The sequence below is a fragment of the Oncorhynchus keta genome, chromosome 19, assembly GCF_023373465.1.
Source record: "Oncorhynchus keta strain PuntledgeMale-10-30-2019 chromosome 19, Oket_V2, whole genome shotgun sequence".
In the NCBI taxonomy this organism is placed as follows: Eukaryota; Metazoa; Chordata; class Actinopteri; order Salmoniformes; family Salmonidae; genus Oncorhynchus; species Oncorhynchus keta.
This window is the reverse complement of record NC_068439.1, coordinates 9,078,775-9,103,527: the sequence shown is the minus strand read 5'-3', so window position 1 is coordinate 9,103,527 and position 24,753 is coordinate 9,078,775. Positions and strand designations below refer to the sequence as shown.

Genomic DNA, 24,753 nt, shown 5'->3' with positions numbered 1-24,753 from the left:
CCAGGATCCCTGTTTGGTCTCTGTTTAGGGTGTGTGTGTGTACCTCTGCAGGGTCTGGCACCTCCAGCCTGGTTTCAGCAGGGGCTTTGACCATGATGACCGTCTGGTCATTCAGACTAGGAATCCTTTTCACATCATCATACGATATGTACGCAAACGTACCCAGGGGTTAAGGAGAAAGTAGTCGTTCACACACACACACACACACACACACACACACACACACACACACACACACACAAAGCATGTCACTCTAAAGCAATCAGATACACACACACAGTCAGATACAGATTCTCACACACACAGGACAAGAACACACTTCTACACACACACACAGGACAAGAACACACTTCTACGCACACACACACAGCATGTCACTCACAAGCAATCAGATACACACACACATCTCAGTCACACAGCAGGGTTGTAAAGAAAGGCTATCTCCTTGTGGGTGTGTCTTCAGTCATCTGTTGGACGATGAGTGTGCAGGTGTGTATGAGTTCGTCCAGTCTCCTCTCCTCCTGGGTCAACTCTAGCAATTGTTTACCCACAGAGCCAGGGGTCTGGACACTGGCCACTCCTTCTGGAGACAGGCTACAGCCCCTACACACACACACAGAGGAGATCACATGTTAAAACACACACACACAGGAGGAGAGCACATGTTAACCCACACACACACAGGAGGAGAGCACATGTTAACCCACACACACACAGGAGGAGAGCACATGTTAATACACACGCGAGGAGGAGAGCACATGTTAACACACAGACACGAGGAGGAGAGCACATGTTAACACACAGACACGAGGAGGAGAGCACATGTTAACACACACAGGAGGAGAGCACATGTTAACACACACAGGAGGAGAGCACATGTTAACACACACAGGAGGAGAGCACATGTTAACACACACAGGAGGAGAGCACATGTTAACACACACACACACACACACACACACACACACACACACACACACACACACACACACACACACACACACACACACACACACACACACACACACACACACACACACACACACACACACATGTTAATACACACGCGAGGGTTCAGGGTTAAAGGGAGGGATAATGGGTTCAGGGTTAAAGGGAGGGATAATGGGTTCAGGGTTAAAGGGAGGGATAATGGGTTCAGAGTTAAAGGGAGGGATAATGGGTTCAGGGTTAAAGGGAGGGATAATGGGTTCAGAGTTAAAGGGAGGGATAATGGGTTCAGAGTTAAAGGGAGGGATAATGGGTTCAGGGTTAAAGGGAGGGATAATGGGTTCAGGGTTAAAGGGAGGGATAATGGGTTCAGAGTTAAAGGGAGGGATAATGGGTTCAGGGTTAAAGGGAGGGATAATGGGTTTCTTCTCAGCTGTCTTGTATTATTCACGACCGTAACCTAGCCTGGGCTAAAGCAAGGAAATCATGTTCTGATGCTGATTGGCTTATTTTTAGGCAGTTACGAAACAAGTGTTCTTTTCTTCTCAGGAAGACCAAGTCGGAATAGTTTATGTCTGTTACCACTGATGACCCTGAATGACCCTAGAATGTTCTGGATGTCTGGTACCAGTCATGTTAATGAATCACTGTCATGTGTTTTGAAGATCTCTGTTGCTGTGGAGAGGGTGCTGTCACAGTTACCAGCCCTTTCAAGCTTAACATCCTTATAATTTATCGCCCTCCAGGTCCCCTCGGAGAGTTCATCAATGAGCTTGATGCCTTGATAAGCTCCTTTCCTGAGGACGGCTCACCTCTCACAGTTCTGGGCGACTTTAACCTCCCCACGTCTACCTTTGACTCATTCCTCTCTGCCTCCTTCTTTCCACTCCTCTCCTCTTTGACCTCACCCTCTCACCTTTCCCCCTACTCACAAGGCAGGCAATACGCTCGACCTCATCTTTACTAGATGCTGTTCTTCCACTAACCTCATTGCATCTCCCCTCCAAGTCTCCGACCACTACCTTGTATCCCTTTCCCTCTCATCCAACACTTCCCACACTGCCCCTACTCGGATGGTATCGCGCCGTCCCAACCTTCGCTCTCTCTCCCCGCTACGCTCTCCTCTTCCATCCTATCATCTCTTCCCTCTGCTCAAACCTTCTCCAACCTATCTCCTGATTTTGCCTCCTCAACCCTCCTCTCCTCCCTTTCTGCATCCTTTGACTCTCTATGTCCCCTATCCTCCAGGCGGGCGCGGTCCTCCCTCCCGCTCCGTGGCTCGACGACTCATTGCGAGCTCACAGAACAGGGCTCCGAGCAGCCGAGCAGAAATGGAGGAAAACTCGCCTCCCTGCGGAGCTGGCATCCTTTCACTCCCCTCTCTCTACATTTTCCTCCTCTGTCTCTGCTGCTAAAGCCACTTTCTACCACTCTAAATTCCAAGCATCTGCCTCTAACCCTAGGAAGCTCTTTGCCACCTTCTCCTCCCTCCTGAATCCTCCTCCCCCTCCTCCTCCCTCTCTGCAGATGACTTCGTCAACCATTTTGAAAAGAAGGTCGACGACATCCGATCCTCGTTGCTAAGTCAAACGACACCGCTGGTTCTGCTCACACTGCCCTACCCTGTGCTCTGACCTCTTTCTCCCCAGATGAAATCTTGCGTCTTGTGACGGCCGGCCGCCCAACAACCTGCCCGCTTGACCCTATCCCCTCCTCTCTTCTCCAGACCATTTCCGGAGACCTTCTCCCTTACCTCACCTCGCTCATCAACTCATCCCTGACCGCTGGCTACGTCCCTTCCGTCTTCAAGAGAGCGAGAGTTGCACCCCTTCTGAAAAAACCTACACTCGATCCCTCCGATGTCAACAACTACAGACCAGTATCCCTTCTTTCTTTTCTCTCCAAAACTCTTGAACGTGCCGTCCTTGGCCAGCTCTCCCGCTATCTCTCTCAGAATGACCTTCTTGATCCAAATCAGTCAGGTTTCAAGACTAGTCATTCAACTGAGACTGCTCTTCTCTGTATCACGGAGGCGCTCCGCACTGCTAAAGCTAACTCTCTCTCCTCTGCTCTCATCCTTCTAGACCTATCGGCTGCCTTCGATACTGTGAACCATCAGATCCTCCTCTCCACCCTCTCCGAGTTGGGCATCTCCGGCGCGACCCACGCTTGGATTGCGTCCTATCTGACAGGTCGCTCCTACCAGGTGGCGTGGCGAGAATCTGTCTCCTCACCACGCGCTCTCACCACTGGTGTCCCCCAGGGCTCTGTTCTAGGCCCTCTCCTATTCTCGCTATACACCAAGTCACTTGGCTCTGTCATAACCTCACATGGTCTCTCCTATCATTGCTATGCAGACGACACACAATTAATCTTCTCCTTTCCCCTTCTGATGACCAGGTGGCGAATCGCATCTCTGCATGTCTGGCAGACATATCAGTGTGGATGACGGATCACCACCTCAAGCTGAACCTCGGCAAGACGGAGCTGCTCTTCCTCCCGGGGAAGGACTGCCCATTCCATGATCTCGCCATCACGGTTGACAACTCCATTGTGTCCTCCTCCCAGAGCGCTAAGAACCTTGGCGGGATCCTGGACAACACCCTGTCGTTCTCAACTAACATCAAGGCGGTGGCCCATTCCTGTAGGTTCATGCTCTACAACATCCGCAGAGTACGACCCTGCCTCACACAGGAAGCGGCGCAGGTCCTAATCCAGGCACTTGTCATCTCCCGTCTGGATTACTGCAACTCGCTGTTGGCTGGGCTCCCTGCCTGTGCCATTAAACCCCTACAACTCATCCAGAACGCCGCAGCCCGTCTGGTGTTCAACCTTCCCAAGTTCTCTCACGTCACCCCGCTCCTCCGCTCTCTCCACTGGCTTCCAGTTGAAGCTCGCATCCGCTACAAGACCATGGTGCTTGCCTACGGAGCTGTGAGGGGAACGGCACCTCAGTACCTCCAGGCTCTGATCAGGCCCTACACCCAAACAAGGGCACTGCGTTCATCCACCTCTGGCCTGCTCGCCTCCCTACCACTGAGGAAGTACAGTTCCCGCTCAGCCCAGTCAAAACTGTTCGCTGCTCTGGCCCCCAATGGTGGAACAAACTCCCTCACGACGCCAGGACAGCGGAGTCAATCACCACCTTCCGGAGACACCTGAAACCCCACCTCTTTAAGGAATACCTAGGATAGGATAAAGTAATCCTTCTCACCCCCCCCCCCTTAAAAGATTTAGATGCACTATTGTAAAGTGGCTGTTCCACTGGATGTCATAAGGTGAATGCACCAATTTGTAAGTCGCTCTGGATAAGAGCGTCTGCTAAATTACTTAAATGTAAATGTATGTAAATGTCTGTATATGACAAAACTGAAATGCTGAATTGTTTCAATGAGCACTTTGTTATCATCTGGTAGACTGTTTGATTCAGTGTCCTCTGTCTCTGTCCAACCCTGTGTGGATGAACCAGTGTCCTCTGTCTCTGTCCAACCCTGTGTAGATGAACCAGTGTCCTCTGTCTCTGTTCAACCCTGTGTAGATGAACCAGTGTCCTCTGTCCAACCCTGTGTGGATGAACCAGTGTCCTCTGTCTCTGTCCAACCCTGTGTGGATGAACCAGTGTCCTCTGTCTCTGTCCAACCCTGTGTGGATGAACCAGTGTCCTCTGTCTCTGTTCAACCCTGTGTAGATGAACCAGTGTCCTCTGTCCAACCCTGTGTGGATGAACCAGTGTCCTCTGTCTCTGTCCAACCCTGTGTAGATGAACCAGTGTCCTCTGTCCAACCCTGTGTGGATGAACCAGTGTCCTCTGTCTCTGTTCAACCCTGTGGTGGATGAACCAGTGTCCTCTGTCTCTGTCCAACCCTGTGTGGATGAACCAGTGTCCTCTGTCCAACCCTGTGTGGATGAACCAGTGTCCTCTGTCCAACCCTGTGTGGATGAACCAGTGTCCTCTGTCTCTGTCCAACCCTGTGTGGATGAACCAGTGTCCTCTGTCTCTGTCCAACCCTGTGTGGATGAACCAGTGTCCTCTGTCCAACCCTGTGTGGATGAACCAGTGTCCTCTGTCTCTGTCCAACCCTGTGTAGATGAACCAGTGTCCTCTGTCCAACCCTGTGTGGATGAACCAGTGTCCTCTGTCTCTGTCCAACCCTGTGTGGATGAACCAGTGTCCTGTCTCTGTCCAACCCTGTGTGGATGAACCAGTGTCCTCTGTCCAACCCTGTGTGGATGAACCAGTGTCCTCTGTCTCTGTCCAACCCTGTGTGGATGAACCAGTGTCCTCTGTCTCTGTTCAACCCTGTGGTGGATGAACCAGTGTCCTCTGTCTCTGTTCAACCCTGTGGTGGATGAACCAGTGTCCTCTGTCTCTGTTCAACCCTGTGGTGGATGAACCAGTGTCCTCTGTCTCTGTCCAACCCTGTGTGGATGAACCAGTGTCCTCTGTCTCTGTCCAACCCTGTGGTGGATGAACCAGTGTCCTCTGTCTCTGAACAACCCCATGTGGATGAACCAGTGAGAGCTGGTCAAACTTTTAGCTATTTGCCATTCTCAGTGCAGGAGGTACATAAAGCCCTGAAGTCCTTAGATCAGAGAAAGCCTGCAGGTCCTGACCTTTTGGATCCCTGCTTTTTAAATCTGGCAGCTGATTTCAGAGCTGAACCACTTACATCTCTGTTCAATCTAACTGTAACGGTTGTCTTCTTCCTCCTCCTCCTCCTCCTCCGAGGAGTAGTAGGAAGGATCAGAGGACCAAACTGCAGCGTGGTATGTATCCATAATGTGATTTAATGGAAAATTTATACAAAATACAAAAGAATGAGAGAATCAAAATGAAAACCGAAACAGTCCCGAATGGTGCAAACACTGAAACTGAAAAATAATCACCCACAACTCAAAGGTGAAACCAGGCTACCTAAGTATGGTTCCTAATCAGACACAACGATTGACAGCTGCCTCTGATTGGACACCATACCAGGCCAAATACAGAAATCCCAAATGATAGAAAAAGGAACATAGACTGCCCACCCCAACTCACGCCCTGACCACACTAAAATAAAGACAAAAACAAAGAAACTAAGGTCAGAACGTGACACTGACCCTGGAATGTAAAGACTTTCCAAAGATCTGGAAACCAGCATTTGTCAGAAAACTTTTAAAAAGGGGGAGATCAAACTCTTAAATAATTCTAGGCCAATCTCAAAGCTGTCACCCCCAGTGAAAATACTTGATGCCCTTGTGAGTGAACAGCTGAAATAATTATTATATACTAACTCCATTTTATCAATGTACCAATCGGGCTTCAGGAAGAAGCATATAACAATTACAGCAGCCATGAAGGTTTTAAATGATATCACTGAAGCCTTTGACAAAAAACAGCACTGTGTCTCACTTTGTATTGATCTCTCTAAGGCTTTTGATACAGTTGATCATGCTGTACCAAGGCAGAGATTGTTGAGTGTAGGTCTTTCAGAGCATGCAGTTGCATGGTTTGCTAACTTATCTGTCTGATAGAACTCAGTAAACTCAATCTGATGGGCTCATGTCTGTTAAATTGGCTGTCCGTAGTGGTGTGCCCCAGGGCTCTGTACTTGGTCCCCTCTAATTATATAAATCATTTAGACAAAAATGCGCAACTTCACTTTTATGCTGAGGATTCTGTGTATTTATTGTTGTGCCTCGTCTCTTACAAAAGCTTTCCAGAACTTGCAGACTGCTTTTTATACTGTTCAACATACCTTGTGTCAATTGAAGCTTATCTTCAATACTGACAAAACTAAACTAATGGTGTTTTCTAATGCAAGAAATAGACCTCTGAACCTTTCACCTATTACTACCTGTCAGGGCAGGGAGATTGAGGTTGTAACCTCATAAATATATTGGAATTTTAATTGATGACGGCCTCTCTTAAATTGCATATTCAACAACTTACAAAAAAAATTGAAGCTGAAATTGGGATTTTATTTGAGGAATTAAGGCCTGTTTTTCTTTTGAAGCCAGAAGGAGGCTAGTATATCAGCTACATTTATGCCTTTACTAGACTATGGGGATATCTTATATATGAATGCTTCCGCTCAGTGTTTGAGATCCATTGACACCCTTTACAGTGGCACTTTGAGATTTATTTTAAACTGTAAAACCCTTACGCACCACTGCACTTTGTATACCAGGGTTGGCTGGCCTTCTCCAGTCACTCGTAGGCTCAGTCACTGGTATACTTTTATTTACAAAGCCATTTTGGGTTTACTACCTTTTTATTTGGGCATTTGTATTGTTCAGAAAATGTGGTGGGTCGTCTCTTCGTTCGCTGGACTTCATCCTACTAACTGTTCCAAATGTCCGAACTGAATTTGGTAAAAGGGCTTTTATGTACTCTGCACCATCGTCTTGGAACACCTTACAAAATACTTTTAAACTGAAAGAACTTGTCCCGATTGGTGTTTTTAAATCATTGATGAAGGATTTTGAGGCTGATTCCCTGACCTGTCAATGTTTTTAATTGGCTGTTTTTGATTTTGTTATACTCTTGTGAATTCTATGGTTTTTACTAGATTACTTGTAGTTTATCATGTTGTTTGTCTGTCATTTTCTGTAATGACTTGGTGCTGCCCATCTTGACCAGGACGCTCTTGAAAAAGAGATTTCAAATCTCAATGAGCCCTTCCTGGTTAAATAAATAAAATAAAAACAAACACGAGGAGAGAAGAGCACATGTTAACACACACACACACACACACACACACCACACACACACTCACAGCCGTGTATCAGCCCCCCACCTCCACTCACAGCCGTGTATCAGGGCCCCCCCCACTCACAGCCGTGTATCAAGGCCCCCTCCACTCACAGCCGTGTATTAAGCCCCCCACTCACAGCCATGTACCACCCCCCCCCACTCACAGCCATGTACCACCCCCCCTCCACTCACAGCCATGTACCAACCCCCCACTCACAGCCATGCCATACCAACCCCCCACTCACAGCCATGTACCAAGCACCCCCCACTCACAGCCACTGGATGTTGTTCTTGGAGGACTTCTTGATGAGATGCACCCCCTCCAGGACGTTAGTGATGTCATAGAGGCGTCTCTTCTGCACCTTGAGGGACTCCGCGGCCCGGTTCAGGTCCACCACCCCGTCACTGGACTGGGCCAGCAGCTGGACAAACTTCTGGGTCAGGAGGCATAGAGATGTGTCATACCTGGTCTTCTCTAATGGGGAGGGAGGAGCTGGAGAGAGAGGAGATGGGTTAGTTACCACAGACAGGAGGGAGAGAGAGGAGATGGGTTAGTTACCACAGACAGGAGGGAGAGAGAGGAGATGGGTTAGTTACCACAGACAGGAGCTGGAGGGAGAGAGAGGAGATGGGTTAGTTACCACAGACAGGAGGGAGAGAGAGGAGATGGGTTAGTTACCACAGACAGGAGGGAGAGAGAGGAGATGGGTTAGTTACCACAGACAGGAGGGAGAGAGAGGAGATGGGTTAGTTACCACAGACAGGAGGGAGAGAGAGGAGATGGTTTAGTTACCACAGACAGGAGGGAGAGAGAGGAGATGGGTTAGTTACCACAGACAGGAGGGAGAGAGAGGAGATGGGTTAGTTACCACAGACAGGAGGGAGAGAGAGGAGATGGGTTAGTTACCACAGACAGGAGGGAGAGAGAGGAGATGGGTTAGTTACCACAGACAGGAGGGAGAGAGAGGAGATGGGTTAGTTACCACAGACAGGAGGGAGAGAGAGGAGATGGGTTAGGGACACACAGTCGGCCCAGGAAAGGGACACACAGTCAGCCCAGGGGTTAGGGACACACAGAGCCCAGGAGGGACACACAGTCAGAGGAAAGGAACACAGTCAGCCCAGGAAAGGAACACACAGAGCCCAGGAAAGGAACAGACAGTCAGCCCAGGGACACATAGTTAGCCCAGGAAGACAGGAGGAAAGGAACACACAGTCGGCCCAGGGTAAGGAACACACAGTCGGCCCAGGAAAGGAGACACAGTCAGCCCAGGGTTAGGAACACACAGACAGGGAGGGACAGACAGTCAGCCCAGGGAAGGAACACACAGTCAGCCCAGGGACACACAGTCAGAGGGACACACAGTCGGCCCAGGAAAGGAACACACAGTCAGCCCAGGAAAGGAACACACAGTCAGCCCAGGAAAGGAACACACAGTCAGCCCAGGGACACATAGTCAGCCCAGGAAAGTAACCAGTCGGACCAGGAAAGGAACACAGAGGAGGAAAGGAACACACAGAGCCCAGGAAAGGAACACACAGTCAGGGGAAAGGAACACACAGTCAGGAGGGAAGGGACAGACAGTCAGCCCAGGGAAGGAACACACAGTCAGCCCAGGGACACACAGTCAGCCCAGGAAAGGAACACACAGTCAGCCCAGGAAAGGAACACACAGTCAGCCCAGGAAAGGAACACACAGTCAGCCCAGGAAAGGAACACACAGTCAGCCCAGGAAAGGAACACACAGAGCCCAGGAAAGAACACACAGTCAGCCCAGAAAGGAACAGGAGTCAGCCCAGGAAAGGAGATCAGGGAAAGGAACCACAGACAGGAGGGAGAGCCCAGGGACACACAGTCAGAGAAAGGGTTAGTCAGCCCAGGAACACACAGTCAGGAGGGACACAGTCAGCCCAGGAAAGAACACAGTCAGCCCAGGAAAGGAACACACAGTCACAGGAGGGAAGAGAGCCCAGGAAAGGAACCACAGACAGGGACACAGAGAGGAGAAGGAACACAGTCACCCAGGAACAGACAGGAGGGACAGAGAGGAGAAGGGGAAAGGAACCACAGACAGGAGGAAAGGAACACACAGTCAGCCCAGGAAAGGAACACACAGAGCCCAGGGACACATAGGGCCCAGGAGGAGAGGGGTTAGACACACAGAGCAGGAGGGAACAGAGAGTCAGAGGAAAGGAACACACAGACAGGAAAGGAACAGTCAGCCCAGGAAGATGGGGAAGGAACCAGTCAGACAGGAAAGGAACACACAGAGAGGGAAGGAGATGGAAAGGAACACAGTCAGACAGGAAAGGAACACACAGAGAGGAAAGGAACACACAGTTAGCCCAGGGAAGGGACCACAGACAGGAGGGACACACAGTCAGAGGAGAAGGGGTTAGTTAGCCCAGGGAAGGGACAGGAGGGAAGGGACACACAGTCAGAGGGAAGGGACCACAGACAGGAGGGAAGGGAGAGGAGAGGGAAGGGACCACAGACAGGAGGGAAGGGACACACAGTCAGAGGGAAGGGACACACAGACAGGGAGGGAGAGAGCCCAGGAGATGGGTTACACAGTCAGACCAGGAAAGGAGAGAGTCAGAGGAAAGGAACACACAGACAGGGGAAAGGAACACACAGTCAGCCCAGGAAATGGGTTAGCCCAGGGACACAGTCAGCCCAGGAAAGGAGATGGGTCAGCCCAGGAACAGACAGGAGGGACAGACAGGAGAGGAACACACAGTCAGCCCAGGGACACAGGAGGGACACACAGTCAGAGGAACATGGGTTAGCCCAGGAAAGGAACACACAGTCAGGAAAGGGACACACAGTCAGCCCAGGGACATGGGTTAGGGACACATAGACAGGGAAGGGACAGTCAGCCCAGGAAAGGATGGGCCCAGGAAAGGAACACAGAGCCCAGGGAAGGAACACAGTCAGCCCAGAGAGGAGATGGGAAGGAACACAGTCAGCCCAGGAAAGGAACACAGTCAGCCCAGAAAGGAACACACAGTCAGCCCAGGAAAGGAACACAGTCAGCCCAGGAAAGGAACACACAGTCAGCCCAGGAAAGGAACACACAGTCAGCCCAGGGAAGGGACACACAGTCAGCCCAGGAAGGGACACACAGTCAGCCCAGGGAAGGGACACACAGTCAGCCCAGGGAAGGGAACACACAGTCAGCCCAGGGAAGGGACACAGTCAGCCCAGGAAGGGACACACAGTCAGCCCAGGGAAGGGACACACAGTCAGCCCAGGGAAGGAACACACAGTCAGCCCAGGGAAGGGACACACAGTCAGCCCAGGGAAGGGACACACAGTCAGCCCAGGGAAGGGACACACAGTCAGCCCAGGGAAGGGACACACAGTCAGCCCAGGAAAGGAACACACAGTCAGCCCAGGAAAGGGACACACAGTCAGCCCAGGGACACACAGTCAGCCCAGGGACACACAGTCAGCCCAGGGACACACAGTCAGCCCAGGGAAGGAACACACAGTCAGCCCAGGGACACACAGTCAGCCCAGGGACACACAGTCAGCCCAGGGACACACAGTCAAAGGGACACAGTCAGCCCAGGAAAGGAACACACAGTCAGCCCAGGAAAGGAACACACAGTCAGCCCAGGGAAGGGACACACAGTCAGCCCAGGGACACACAGTCAGCCCAGGAAAGGGACACACAGTCAGCCCAGGAAAGGGACACACAGTCGGCCCAGGAAAGGAACACAGTCGGCCCAGGGAAGGAACACACAGTCGGCCCAGGGAAGGAACACACAGTCGGCCCAGGGAAGGAACACACAGTCGGCCCAGGGAAGGAACACACAGTCGGCCCAGGAACACACAGTCGGCCCAGGAAAGGAACACACAGTCGGCCCAGGGAAGGAACACACAGTCGGCCCAGGGAAGGAACACACAGTCGGCCCAGGGAAGGAACACACAGTCGGCCCAGGGACACATAGTCAGCCCAGGGAAGGGACAGACAGTCAGCCCAGGGAAGGGACAGACAGTCAGCCCAGGGAAGGGACAGACAGTCAGCCCAGGGAAGGGACAGACAGTCAGCCCAGGGAAGGGACACAGTCAGCCCAGGGAAGGGACACAAGTCGGCCCAGGGAAGGGACACACAGTCAGCCCAGGGGGACACACAGTCAGCCCAGGGACACACAGTCAGCCCAGGGGGACACACAGTCAGCCCAGGGACACACAGTCAGCCCAGGGGGACACACAGTCAGCCCAGGGACACACAGTCAGCCCAGGGAAGGGACACACAGTCGGCCCAGGGACACACAGTCAGCCCAGGGACACACAGTCAGCCCAGGGACACACAGTCAGCCCAGGGACACACAGTCAGCCCAGGGACACACAGTCAGCCCAGGGACACACAGTCAGCCCAGGGACACACAGTCAGCCCAGGGACACACAGTCAGCCCAGGGACACACAGTCAGCCCAGGGAAGGGACACACAGTCAGCCCAGGGGGACACACAGTCGGCCCAGGGGGACACACAGTCAGCCCAGGGACACACAGTCAGCCCAGGGGGACACACAGTCAGCCCAGGGACACACAGTCAGCCCAGGGGGACACACAGTCAGCCCAGGGAAGGGACACACAGTCAGCCCAGGGACACACAGTCAGCCCAGGGACACACAGTCAGCCCAGGGACACACAGTCAGCCCAGGGACACACAGTCAGCCCAGGGACACACAGTCAGCCCAGGGACACACAGTCAGCCCAGGGACACACAGTCAGCCCAGGGACACACAGTCAGCCCAGGGACACACAGTCAGCCCAGGGAAGGTTAGGTTCTATATTAATAGTGTTAGGTTCTATATTAATAGTGTTAGGTTCTATATTAATAGTGTTAGGTTCTATATTAATAGTGTTAGGTTCTATATTAATAGTGTTAGGTTCTATATTAATAGTGTTAGGTTCTATATTAATAGTGTTAGGTTCTATATTAATAGTGTTAGGTTCTATATTAATAGTGTTAGGTTCTATATTAATAGTATTAGGTTCTATATTATATTAAATGTCATGGGCGATCAGTAAAGCTCATACCAAGTTTATTCACACATTGGGTCATTCAGCTGCACAGACAAAGGACATATTCACCCAAGAAGTGGCACTTAAAGGCCTTTCTCCTATTCGGAGCCCCTCCTGAACAGCCAATACACCTCTGTTGCTGTCCAGAAGATTAGTGAAACATGTTCTTCCCCACTTCATTTAACCTGACCTCTGCTCACTCGTCCCCAAGTCACGGCTGTCACGTTGACTCGTACCAGACTGTGTCTCTTCTCCTCTCATACAGGATCCCTGATGTCTGACAATAACATCTCCTGGTAGAATGTCTCCTGAACTAAATCCACAGTAAAGTCTAGCCTCATATTCCCAGACCGACTAACGCTGCACTATCAATTAAACGAACCATTCACGTTAGCTCACGAGGCCACTGTTAAAAGTCTCCCCCGATAAGCAACGCTGAGCTGCGAGTCGCTCTGGAAAACATCTTCCGCTTGATGACTAAAAAAAACGTAACGCCACTTAGCACGGGATTTGGTATTTTATTAGGATCCTCATTAGCTGTTACAAAAGCAGCCGCTACTCTTCCTGGGGGTTCCACACGACACATAATACAGAACATTCATGTATAAGAACTACATATGGTTGGTTTCAACGCACACGTAGCCAACGTCAATGTTTACACAACAACGACCCAGTTCAAATAGAGGAGAGGCGTTGTGCCGTGAGCTGTTACTTCAGAGAATTGGCTTTTTATTTGAGCAATGATGAGATGGAGGGGAGTTCAATGTAATCCATGGCTCTATATAATACTGTACCTGGCGGCATGTCTGGTGGGGTAGGTATGTGTGTGTGTGTGTGTCAACTACCCCCCCCAGTCACTTACTCTGGGTTCTTCTGAGGGAGTGTGTGGTGGCTCTCTTAGCTCTGGGCTCACTGATTGGCTCAGTGGTGTACTGGTCCCTCTCCTCCAGCTCCAACCGACGCTTCGCCTGAGACAGAAGAGTTATACAGAGGTTGAACATCTGGAAACTTCATACATGGTCTTTCTAAGGGGAGGCAGGTAGCCTAGTGGTTAGAGTGTAGGGGCGGCAGGTACCCTAGTGGTTAGAGTGTAGGGGCGGCAGGTAGCCTAGTGGTTAGAGTGTAGGGGCGGCAGGTACCCTAGTGGTTAGAGTGTAGGGACGGCAGGTAGCCTAGTGGTTAGAGTGTAGGGACGGCAGGTACCCTAGTGGTTAGAGTGTAGGGACGGCAGGTAGCCTAGTGGTTAGAGTGTAGGGACGGCAGGTACCCTAGTGGTTAGAGTGTAGGGACGGCAGGTAGCCTAGTGGTTAGAGTGTAGGGACGGCAGGTTGCCTAGTGGTTAGAGTGGAGGGGCGGCAGGTAGCCTAGTGGTTAGAGGGGGGCGGTAGGTTGCCTAGTGGTTAGAGCGTTGGACTAGTAACCGAAAGGTTGCAAGTTCAAATCCCGAGCTTACAAGGTACAAATCTGTCGTTCTGCCCCTGAACAGGCAGTTAACCCACTGTTCCTAGGCTGTCATTGAAAATAAGAATTTGTTCTTAACTGACTTGCCTAGTTAAATAAAAAGGTAAAAAATAAAATTTAAAAAATGGCCAGGAATCAGATGAAAAGTGGTTTGAAAGACGATGTTCCCACGTTCACATGTGTACAGTATTCCGGATAGTAGCTCATGTCCCACTTAAAGTCTAATTTCAGGAGAAGCTGTTTCCATGCATCTTTGGTATCCCTGTTTTCATGAATAAACAGAAGATTCCTCGTCTGAGTTAAATGGAATATAAACTGAAATATGGACACTGACTGTAGACCGATAACCTCTCACATGTAACAGAATATAAACTGAAATATGGACACTGACTGTAGACCGATAACCTCTCACATGTAACAGAATATAACAAATATTAAGTTTGTTTTGGGAAACAAGAGTGGAGAAATAGGATTTCTTTCAGCGTCTCGAGAAAATATTGAAGGTGCTTGTAAATGTGTTATATCGTTGACACTTATGCAAGCAGACAGTATTTCAACCACAGAATATAAAATATGCACCCAAGACAAAACTGAAATCTTTGTGTTTCTCATCTCTTAATGTCCTTGAAACCAGTCAAACTGATGACATTTCGTACTGGAGTTATTCTGTAATTAAAGCCCCTCTGTGTGGTAAAACATAATCTGATTGGCTGGGCAGTCATTAAAACCCCTTTGTGTGGTAAAACATATTCATTAAAGCCCCTTTGTGTGGTAAAACATATTCTGATTGGCTGGGCAGTCATTAAAGCCCCCTTTGTGTGGTAAAACATATTCTGATTGGCTGGGCAGTCATTAAAAAGCCCCTTTGTGTGGTAAAACATATTCTGATTGGCTGGGCAGTCATTAAAGCCCCTTTGTGTGGTAAAACATATTCTGATTGGCTGGGCAGTCATTAAAGCCCCCTTGTGTGGTAAAACATATTCTGATTGGCTGGGCAGTCATTAAAGCCCCCTTTGTGTGGTAAAACATATTCTGATTGGCTGGGCAGTCATTAATAAAGCCCCTTTGTGTGGTAAAACATATTCTGATTGGCTGGGCAGTCATTAAAGCCCCTTTGTGTGGTAAAACATATTCTGATTGGCTGGGCAGTCATGAAATCCTATAGATTAAGGCCTAATGAATTTATTACAATGGACAGACTTCCTTATATAAAATCGTTGAAATTGTTGCGTTTATATTTTATTTCAGTATAGATGACTAATGCCCCCCACTAGGCCAAATCCGGACAACGCTGGGCCAATTGTGCGCTGCCCTACGGGACTACCAATCACGACCGGTTGTGATACAGCCTGGAATCAAACCAGGGTCTGTAGTGACACCTGTTTTCATCAAATTGTCAAACAAACGACTTCAAAATGTAGGTTACCCGCTCAGTTTGATCCACCATAATGAATTTACAACATGACACCTCACTACAGACCCTGGTTTGATTCCAGGCTGTATCACAACCACCCTTGTGCCACTCAGGAGCCCAGTTGTGACAGAAAATTGTATGTATTTATTTTATTTGACCTTTATTTTACTAGGCAAGTCAGTTAAGAACAAATTCTTATTTTCAATGACGGCCTAGGAACTGTGGGTTAACTGCCTGTTCAGGGGCAGAACGACAGATTTGTACCTTGTCAGCTCGGGGATTCAAACTTGAAACCTTTCGGTTACTAGTCCAATGTTCTAACCACTAGGCTCCCCTGCCGCCACTAGGCTCCCCTGCCGCCACTAGGCTCCCCTGCCGCCACTAGGCTCCCCTGCCGCCACTAGGCTCCCCTGCCGCCACTAGGCGTCCCTGCCGCCCCTAGGCTACCCTGCCGCCCCTAGGCTACCCTGCCGCCCCTAGGCTACCCTGCCACCACTAGGCTACCCTGCCGCCCCTCCACTATAACCACTAGGCTACCCTGCCACCACTAGGCTACCCTGTCGCCCCTACACTCTAACCACTAGGCTACCCTGCCGCCCCTACACTCTAACCACTAGGCTACCCTGCCGCCCCTACACTCTAACCACTAGGCTACCCTGCCGCCCCTACACTCTAACCACTAGGCTACCCTGCCGCCCCTCCACTCTAACCACTAGGTTACCCTGCCGCCCCTCCACTCTAACCACTAGGCTACCCTGCCACCCCTACACTCTAACCACTAGGTTACCCTGCCGCCCCTCCACTCTAACCACTAGGCTACCTGCCGCCCCTACACTCTAACCACTAGGTTACCCTGCCGCCCCTACACTCTAACCACTAGGCTACCCCGCCACCCCTCCACTCTAACCACTAGGTTACCCCGCCGCCCCTCCACTCTAACCACTAGGCTACCCTGCCGCCCCTACACTCTAACCACTAGGCTACCCTGCCGTCCCTACACTCTAACCACTAGGCTACCCGCCGTCCCTCCACTCTAACCACTAGGCTACCCGCCGTCCCTCCACTCTAACCACTAGGCTACTTGCCGTCCCTACACTCTAACCACTAGGCTCCCCTGCCACCCCTACACTAACCACTAGGCTACCCTGCCGCCCTCCACTCTAACCACTAGGCTACCTGCCGCCCCTCCACTCTAACCACTAGGCTACCCTGCCGCCCCTACACTCTAACCACTAGGCTACCCTGCCGCCCCTCCACTCTAACCACTAGGCTACCCTGCCACCCCTACACTCTAACCACTAGGCTACCCTGCCGCTCCTCCACTCTAACCACTAGGCTACCCTGCCACCCCTCCACTCTAACCACTAGGCTACCTGCCGTCCCTACACTCTAACCACTAGGTTACCCTGCCGCCCTCCACTCTAACCACTAGGCTACCCTGCCGCCCCTACACTCTAACCACTAGGCTACCCTGCCCCCCTACACTCTAACTACTAGGCTACCCTGCCGCCCCTCCACTAACCACTAGGCTACCCTGCCGCCCCTCCACTCTAACCACTAGGCTCCCCTGCCGCCCCTCCACTATAACCACTAGGCTCCCCTGCCGCCCCTCCATTCTAACCACTAGGCTACCCTGCCACCCCTCCACTCTAACCACTAGACTACCCTGCCGCCCCTCCACTCTAACCACTAGGCTACCCTGCCGCCCCTCCACTCTAACCACTAGTCTACCCTGCCGCCCCTCCACTCTAACCACTAGGCTACCCGCCGTCCCTCCACTCTAACCACTAGGCTCCCCTGCCGCCCCTACACTCTAACCACTAGGCTACCCTGCCGCCCCTACACTCTAACCACTAGTCTACCCTGCCGCCCCTACACTCTAACCACTAGGCTACCCTGCCGCCCTCCACTCTAACCACTAGTCTACCCTGCCGCCCCTCCACTCTAACCACTAGTCTACCCTGCAGCCCCTACACTCTAACCACTAGTCTACCCTGCAGCCCCTACACTCTAACCACTAATCTACCCTGCCGCCCTACACTCTTACCACTAGGCTACCCTGCCGCCCCTCCACTCTAACCACTAGGCTACCCTGCCGCCCCTACCACTCTAACCACTAGGCTACCCTGCCACCCCTCCACTCTAACCACTAGTCTACCCTGCCGCCCCTCCACTCTAACCACTAGGCTACCCTGCCGCCCCTCCACTCTAACCACTAGGCTACCCTGCAGCCCTCCACTCTAACCACTAGGCTACCCTGCCGCCCCTCCACTCTAACCACTAGGCTACCCTGCCGCCCCTCCACTCTAACCACTAGGCTACCCTGCCGCCCCTCCACTCTAACCACTAGGCTACCCTGCCGCCCCTACACTCTAACCACTAGGCTACCCTGCCGCCCTACACTCTAACCACTAGGCTACCCTGCCGCCCTACACTCTAACCACTAGGCTACCCTGCCGCCCCTACACTCTAACCACTAGGCTACCCTGCCGCCCCTCCACTCTAACCACTAGGCTACCCTGCCGCCCCTCACTCTAACCACTAGGCTACCCTGCCGCCCCTCCACTCTAACCACTAGGCTACCCTGCCGCCCCTCCACTCTAACCACTAGGCTACCCTGCCGCCCCTACACTCTAACCACTAGGCTACCTGCCGCCCCTCCACTCTAACCACTAGGCTACCCTGCCGCCCCTACACTCTAACCACTAGGCTACCTGCCGCCCTCCACTCTAACCACTAGGCTACCCTGCAGCCCCTACACTCTAACCACTAGGCTACCTGCCGCCCCTCCACTCTAACCACTAGGCTACCCTGCAGCCCCTACACTCTAACCACTAAGCTACCCTGCCGCCCCTACACTCTAACCACTAGGCTACCCTGCCGCCAATCCACTCTAACCACTAGGCTACCCTGCCGCCCCTCCACTCTAACCACTAGGCTACCCTGCCGCCCCTACACTCACTCTAACCACTAGGCTACCCTGCCGCCCCTCACTAACCACTAGGCTACCCTGCCGCCCCTACACTCTAACCACTAGTCTACCCTGCCGCCCCTACACTCTAACCACTAGGCTACCTGCCGCCCCTACACTCTAACCACTAGGCTACCTGCCGCCCTACACTCTAACCACTAGGCTACCTGCCCACTGGCCCCTGCCCCTACACTCTAACCACTAGGCTACCCTGCCGCCCCTACACTCTAACCACTAGGCTACCTGCCGACCCTACACTCTAACCACTAGGCTACCCTGCCGCCCCTACACTCTAACCACTAGGCTACCCTGCCGCCCCTACACTCTAACCACTAGGCTACCCTGCCGCCCCTCCACTCTAACCACTAGTCTACCTGCCGCCCCTCCACTCTAACCACTAGGCTACCCTGCCGCCCCTCCACTCTAACCACTAGGCTACCTGCCGTCCCTACACTCTAACCACTAGGCTACCTGCCGCCCCTACACTCTAACCACTAGGCTACCTGCCACCTCTACACTCTAACCACTAGGCTACCCACTACTGCGTGTATCTATAGTTGACAAACAAATGACCAAAACACATGTCGGGAAATTCTACGCAGAAACTCGTCTAAATTAGAGGTGAAAGTAGCAAGTTGTAAATTCATTATGGTGAATCAAACTGAACGGGTTTTACCTACTTTGAAGTCGTTTGTTTTTACAATCAGATGAAAAACATCACACAATACCCATGATTTGCAGAACTAAGCTTGCGGCAGATCACAAAAGCAAACAAATATGTTTACATGCCACAGTACCCAGTCTTAGATGAGCATATCCCAGGCATTTTATCCAGGTTGCTCAGAACGGGGATACAATCTGTTTGGGGTTATTGTAAAACGGGATGTGATGTGTATATGCGTCAACTCAAAAACAAGACTACTTGAGTATCCTGAATACCACAGGGATACTGGTTGCCCATGTAAACACGGTCAAGTGAGATCAGGACACCTAGTTTATCTCAGGAGAAAGGCTGGCAGATCTATAGAGCAGACTACTGGCCATAGGACCAGGAGAAAGACTGGCAGATCTATAGAGCAGACTACTGGCCATAGGACCAGGAGAAAGACTGGCAGATCTATAGAGCAGACTACTGGCCATAGGACCAGGAGAAAGACTGGTAGATCCAATTTGTAAGTCGCTCTGGATAAGAGCGTCTGCTAAATGACTTAAATGTAAATGTAATAGAGCAGACTACTGGCTATAGCACCAGGAGAAAGACTGGCAGATCTATAGAGCAGACTACTGGCCATAGGACCAGGAGAAAGACTGGTAGATCTATAGAGCAGACTACTGGCTATAGCACCAGGAGAAAGACTGGCAGATCTATAGAGCAGACTACTGGCCATAGGACCAGGAGAAAGACTGGCAGATCTATAGAGCAGACTACTGGCCATAGGACCAGGAGAAAGACTGGCAGATCTATAGACCCTGCAGACTACTGGCCATAGGACCAGGAGAAAGACTGGCAGATCTATAGAGCAGACTACTGGCCATAGGACCAGGAGAAAGACTGGCAGATCTATAGAGCAGACTACTGGCCATAGGACCAGGAGAAAGACTGGCAGATCTATAGAGCAGACTACTGGCCATAGGACCAGGAGAAAGACTGGCAGATCTATAGAGCAGACTACTGGCCATAGGACCAGGAGAAAGACTGGCAGATCTATAGAGCAGACTACTGGCCATAGGACCAGGAGAAAGACTGGAAGATCTATAGAGCAGACTACTGGCCATAGGACCAGGAGAAAGACTGGCAGATCTATAGAGCAGACTACTGGCCATAGGACCAGGAGAAAGACTGGCAGATCTATAGAGCAGACTACTGGCCAAATAGCACCAGGAGAAAGACTGGCAGATCTATAGAGCAGACTACTGGCCATAGGACCAGGAGAAAGACTGGCAGATCTATAGAGCAGACTACTGGCCATAGGACCAGGAGAAAGACTGGCAGATCTATAGAGCAGACTACTGGCCATAGGACCAGGAGAAAGACTGGCAGATCTATAGAGCAGACTACTGGCCATAGGACCAGGAGAAAGACTGGCAGATCTATAGAGCAGACTACTGGCCATAGGACCAGGAGAAAGACTGGCAGATCTATAGAGCAGACTACTGGCCATAGGACCAGGAGAAAGGCTGGCAGATCTATAGAGCAGACTACTGGCCATAGGACCAGGAGAAAGACTGGCAGATCTATAGAGCAGACTACTGGCCATAGGACCAGGAGAAAGACTGGCAGATCTATAGAGCAGACTACTGGCCATAGGACCAGGAGAAAGACTGGCAGATCTATAGAGCAGACTACTGGCCATAGGACCAGGAGAAAGACTGGCAGATCTATAGAGCAGACTACTGGCCATAGCACCAGGAGAAAGACTGGCAGATCTATAGAGCAGACTACTGGCCATAGGACCAGGAGAAAGACTGGCAGATCTATAGAGCAGACTACTGGCCATAGCACCAGGAGAAAGACTGGCAGATCTATAGAGCAGACTACTGGCCATAGGACCAGGAGAAAGACTGGCAGATCTATAGAGCAGACTACTGGCCATAGCACCAGGAGAAAGACTGGCAGATCTATAGAGCAGACTACTGGCCATAGGACCAGGAGAAAGACTGGCAGATCTATAGAGCAGACTACTGGCCATAGGACCAGGAGAAAGACTGGCAGATCTATAGAGCAGACTACTGGCCATAGGACCAGGAGAAAGACTGGCAGATCTATAGAGCAGACTACTGGCCATAGCACCAGACTACTGGCCATAGGACCAGGAGAAAGACTGGCAGATCTATAGAGCAGACTACTGGCCATAGGACCAGGAGAAAGACTGGCAGATCTATAGAGCAGACTACTGGCCATAGGACCAGGAGAAAGACTGGCAGATCTATAGAGCAGACTACTGGCCATAGGACCTCTCCTTCCACATTGATGATGTCTTTACTTTACATTGGCACATTGCAAGTTGCTTGATTCTTTGAACTGTGGTCAAGTATGTTTCGGGTTAGAGTCCCACCTTAAATGCTTTGCATAAATTATTTCTTAGTGTGAGTTAATATGCATCTTCCCCGTGTGTGTGGCAACAACAAAAATCTAACTTTCACGATTTGACCACATATCACAACAAAATCTGAAATGTGTTGGGACTTCCTCGTGGTATGACTCCATGTTGGCTATCAAAACAATGTATTATAGCTATCGAGCGACGTGACAGATAGTTGGTGCACTTTTAGTTTTACGACAACGAGGGGACTTATGGTAAATACCTTTCAGTTTGACTACACACGCGTTTTTTTTTGAGCCACCGGGAGCGAAGGATCACAAAATGGGGGAAACACAACCAACAGAAACTTGCGTCCCACAGTAACACGGGGACCGGATTCACCCCATCCCCCTCCGAGTGTGGTTTAAGGCCTAGTTTCTGGTTGTTGTTTTAAACTAATATATTCCCTTTGATTTAGCGCTAGCCGATGGCATTTTACTAACTAGGTACCATTAATAAGACACGTTTGTTTGTTGTCGTCGATTATATATATATTTTTTTGTAAATTAAAGATTGATTCGGGGTCATTATTACGATATAATTTCTGCAGATGAAAACTTTAAGAATTGTGGCTGCTGCTGGATATGGACGACGTGGGGGGGAGAAACGAGGTGTATTGGTTTAAAACGTGTCAAATAAGACCATAGTTCACTAACTAGCTGTGTTGGCTATCCAACTAACGTGGTGTATGCTTGCCATCTGGCTAACTAGGTATCTAAACCTAATTAACGTTAACTAGTTTACCCATTGTTCTTCAATATAACCCTTTTATAAATCCACTGTCAAAGGGGACAACTCGAAGTGGGAAAAGTTACAAGTGGTGCATCACAAAAACGTGTGACTGTGTGCAGTAAAACATATAAATTAGTGTATTAAGCTAAATTAAAAAAAAACTAGCACTGTATACAACTACTACTACTACTACTTGCTAGCAATTGTAGCCAACTAGCTAATGGTACTAGTTAAATAACTAGGATATGTCACTAGAACATAATACACAGTTATTAGCTAACTGGTCAACTTGCACTTCATATTTGTATGCCAAAAGAGCCATCGTGTTATAAATTTACCGGGGGTCTTCCGAGGGCTGGTCGCGGTCCTGTCCCGTTTGTAGACACCCCTATGGGTGTAGTGTAAAGCTGACTCACGGTCGTGTCTGCGACACCGACATTGTTAGTCTGGTTCGGGCATGGCGGAGTTGTTAAAATCTGATAATATGTCCCATTGCTGTACCGGGTCATAACCGTTTGTCTTTTGTCCATGGAGGAGCCTCCGACCCCTGAAATTATGACTTTTTCCGGGACTCCCCTCTTTCTCATCTTCAGGGTCAAATGTCCGTTTGTACCTCCGCTACTTTGGAGCACTTTCTCCTCAAAGTTCGTCTCGGCTCGACCCAAAATAATCAGGGATATCGTTAGACTAATATCTTACATGCCCATACGCTCAAATTGTATAAACGATACGTTTCTAAAACGGGAAGATGCAACGGATTTGATTGAGTCGAAAGCTCCGTTCTGGATGTTTAAAAAATGGCTCCAGGAAGCTGACAATGAATAAGGGGATGCAGTTTACCCGCGAAGGGCCCTCCCGCGAAACTCGGATTTCCCGGGAATGTTTTAAACACTATTTGAATATGGTATGCTATTGGTCAGCGTCATATCAGTCTCCCTATACGTAAATTGCGTCACTGTGTTTGACCAATGGGTGAGGATTTTCGACACACAAAGCGATACCTTGTCTGCTGAACGTAAAACTCGATCATGTCAGGTAAACACCATATATAAACAGTGCATTCGGAAAGTATTCAGACCCATTGGCTCTGTTCCACATGTTGTTTACGTAATATTCTTACGCCTTATTCTAAAATGGATTAAATTAAAATGTTTCTTAATCTACACACGAATAACCCATTATGACAAAGTGAGATTTTTTTGTTGTTGAAAGTTTTGCAAATTTATAACAAATAAAAAAACAGAAATAACTACGTTTTCAGACCCTCACTCGAAAATGAGCTCTGTTGCATCCTGTTTCCATTGATCATCCTTGAAATGTTTCTACAACGTTATTGGAGTCCAACTGTGGTAAATTCAGTTGATTGGACATGATTTGGAAAGGCACACAACTGTCTATATAAGGTCCCACAGTTGACAGTGCATGTCAGAACCAAAAACCAAGACATGAGGTCGAAGGAATTGTCCGTAGAGCTCCGAGACAGGATTGTGTTGAGGCACAGATCTGGGTAAGGCTACCAAAACATTTCTGCAGCATTGAAGGTCCCCAAGAACACAGTGGCCTCCATCATTCTTAAAATGGAACCACTGATACTCTTTCTAGAGCTGGCCGCCCAGCCAAACTGAGCAGTCGGGGGAGAAGGGCCTTGGTCAGGGAGTTGACCAAGAACCCGACGATCACTGACAGAGCTCCAGAGTTCCTCTGTGGAGATGGGAGAACATTCCATAAGGACAGCCATCTCTGTAGCACTCCACCAATCAGGCCTTTATGGTGGAGTGGCCAGACGGAAGCCACTCCTCAGCAAAAGGCACATGACAGCCCGCTTGGAGTTTACCAAAAGGCACCTAAAGGACTCTCATACCATGAGAAACAAAAAACTCTGGTCTGATGAAACGAAGATTGAACTCTTTGGCCTGAATGCCAAGCGTCACGTCTGGAGGAAACCTGGCACCGCCCTGGAATAAGAATATAACAGGTAGCCTAGCGGTTAGCGCGTTGGGGCATTAACTGAAAGGTTGCTAGTTTAAATCTGACAAGGTGAAGAATCTGCCTATGTGCCCTTGAGCAAGGCTCTCTGAACCCTAATTGCTCCAGGGTTGGCGTTGATAATGGCTGACTGTGACCCAGGTCTCCGAAGGTGTCTCAGGACGATTTGGGACATAAAAATATTTTAAAAATCTAATTTACACATGTATATAATACCAAGTACATCAATGAAATAGTACAAATATAAGCCCCCCCCCCCCAAAAGGATTTTATTTATTTATTATTATTAAACCTTGCATTCTTCTCGTATTGGGTCTTCTTGCATTGATTATTTTCCTGTGAGCCTAACATCTAGCAAAAATAACATTCAAATGCAATGCAGTC

At 50.1% G+C, this 24,753-nt stretch overlaps 1 protein-coding gene across 19 annotated transcripts in view; it reads right to left on the bottom strand.

Annotated features, from left to right (window-relative positions):
• The window catches only part of LOC118380580 (transcription factor E2F3-like), a 31,967-nt gene extending 8,710 nt beyond the window's left edge, over positions 1-23,257 (bottom strand). For 18 of the 19 annotated variants that reach the window (XR_008070024.1, XR_008070023.1, XR_008070030.1 and 15 more), the window contains exons 1-5: positions 22,722-23,256; positions 13,585-13,690; positions 7,958-8,177; positions 442-603; positions 44-158 (exon numbers count right to left, since the gene is read on the bottom strand). Coding sequence is in view for 2 of the 19 variants with exons in the window: in XM_052469276.1 (XP_052325236.1) it covers positions 44-158; positions 442-603; positions 7,958-8,177; positions 13,585-13,690; positions 22,722-22,970 (852 nt within the window). In the remaining 17 variants the exon portion in view is untranslated. Of the gene's footprint in view, positions 1-43; positions 159-441; positions 604-7,957; positions 8,178-13,584; positions 13,691-22,721 lie in introns of all 19 variants that reach the window. The other variant, XM_052469278.1, reaches the window with a different exon arrangement.
• Between the last annotated feature and the right edge of the window lie 1,496 nt (positions 23,258-24,753).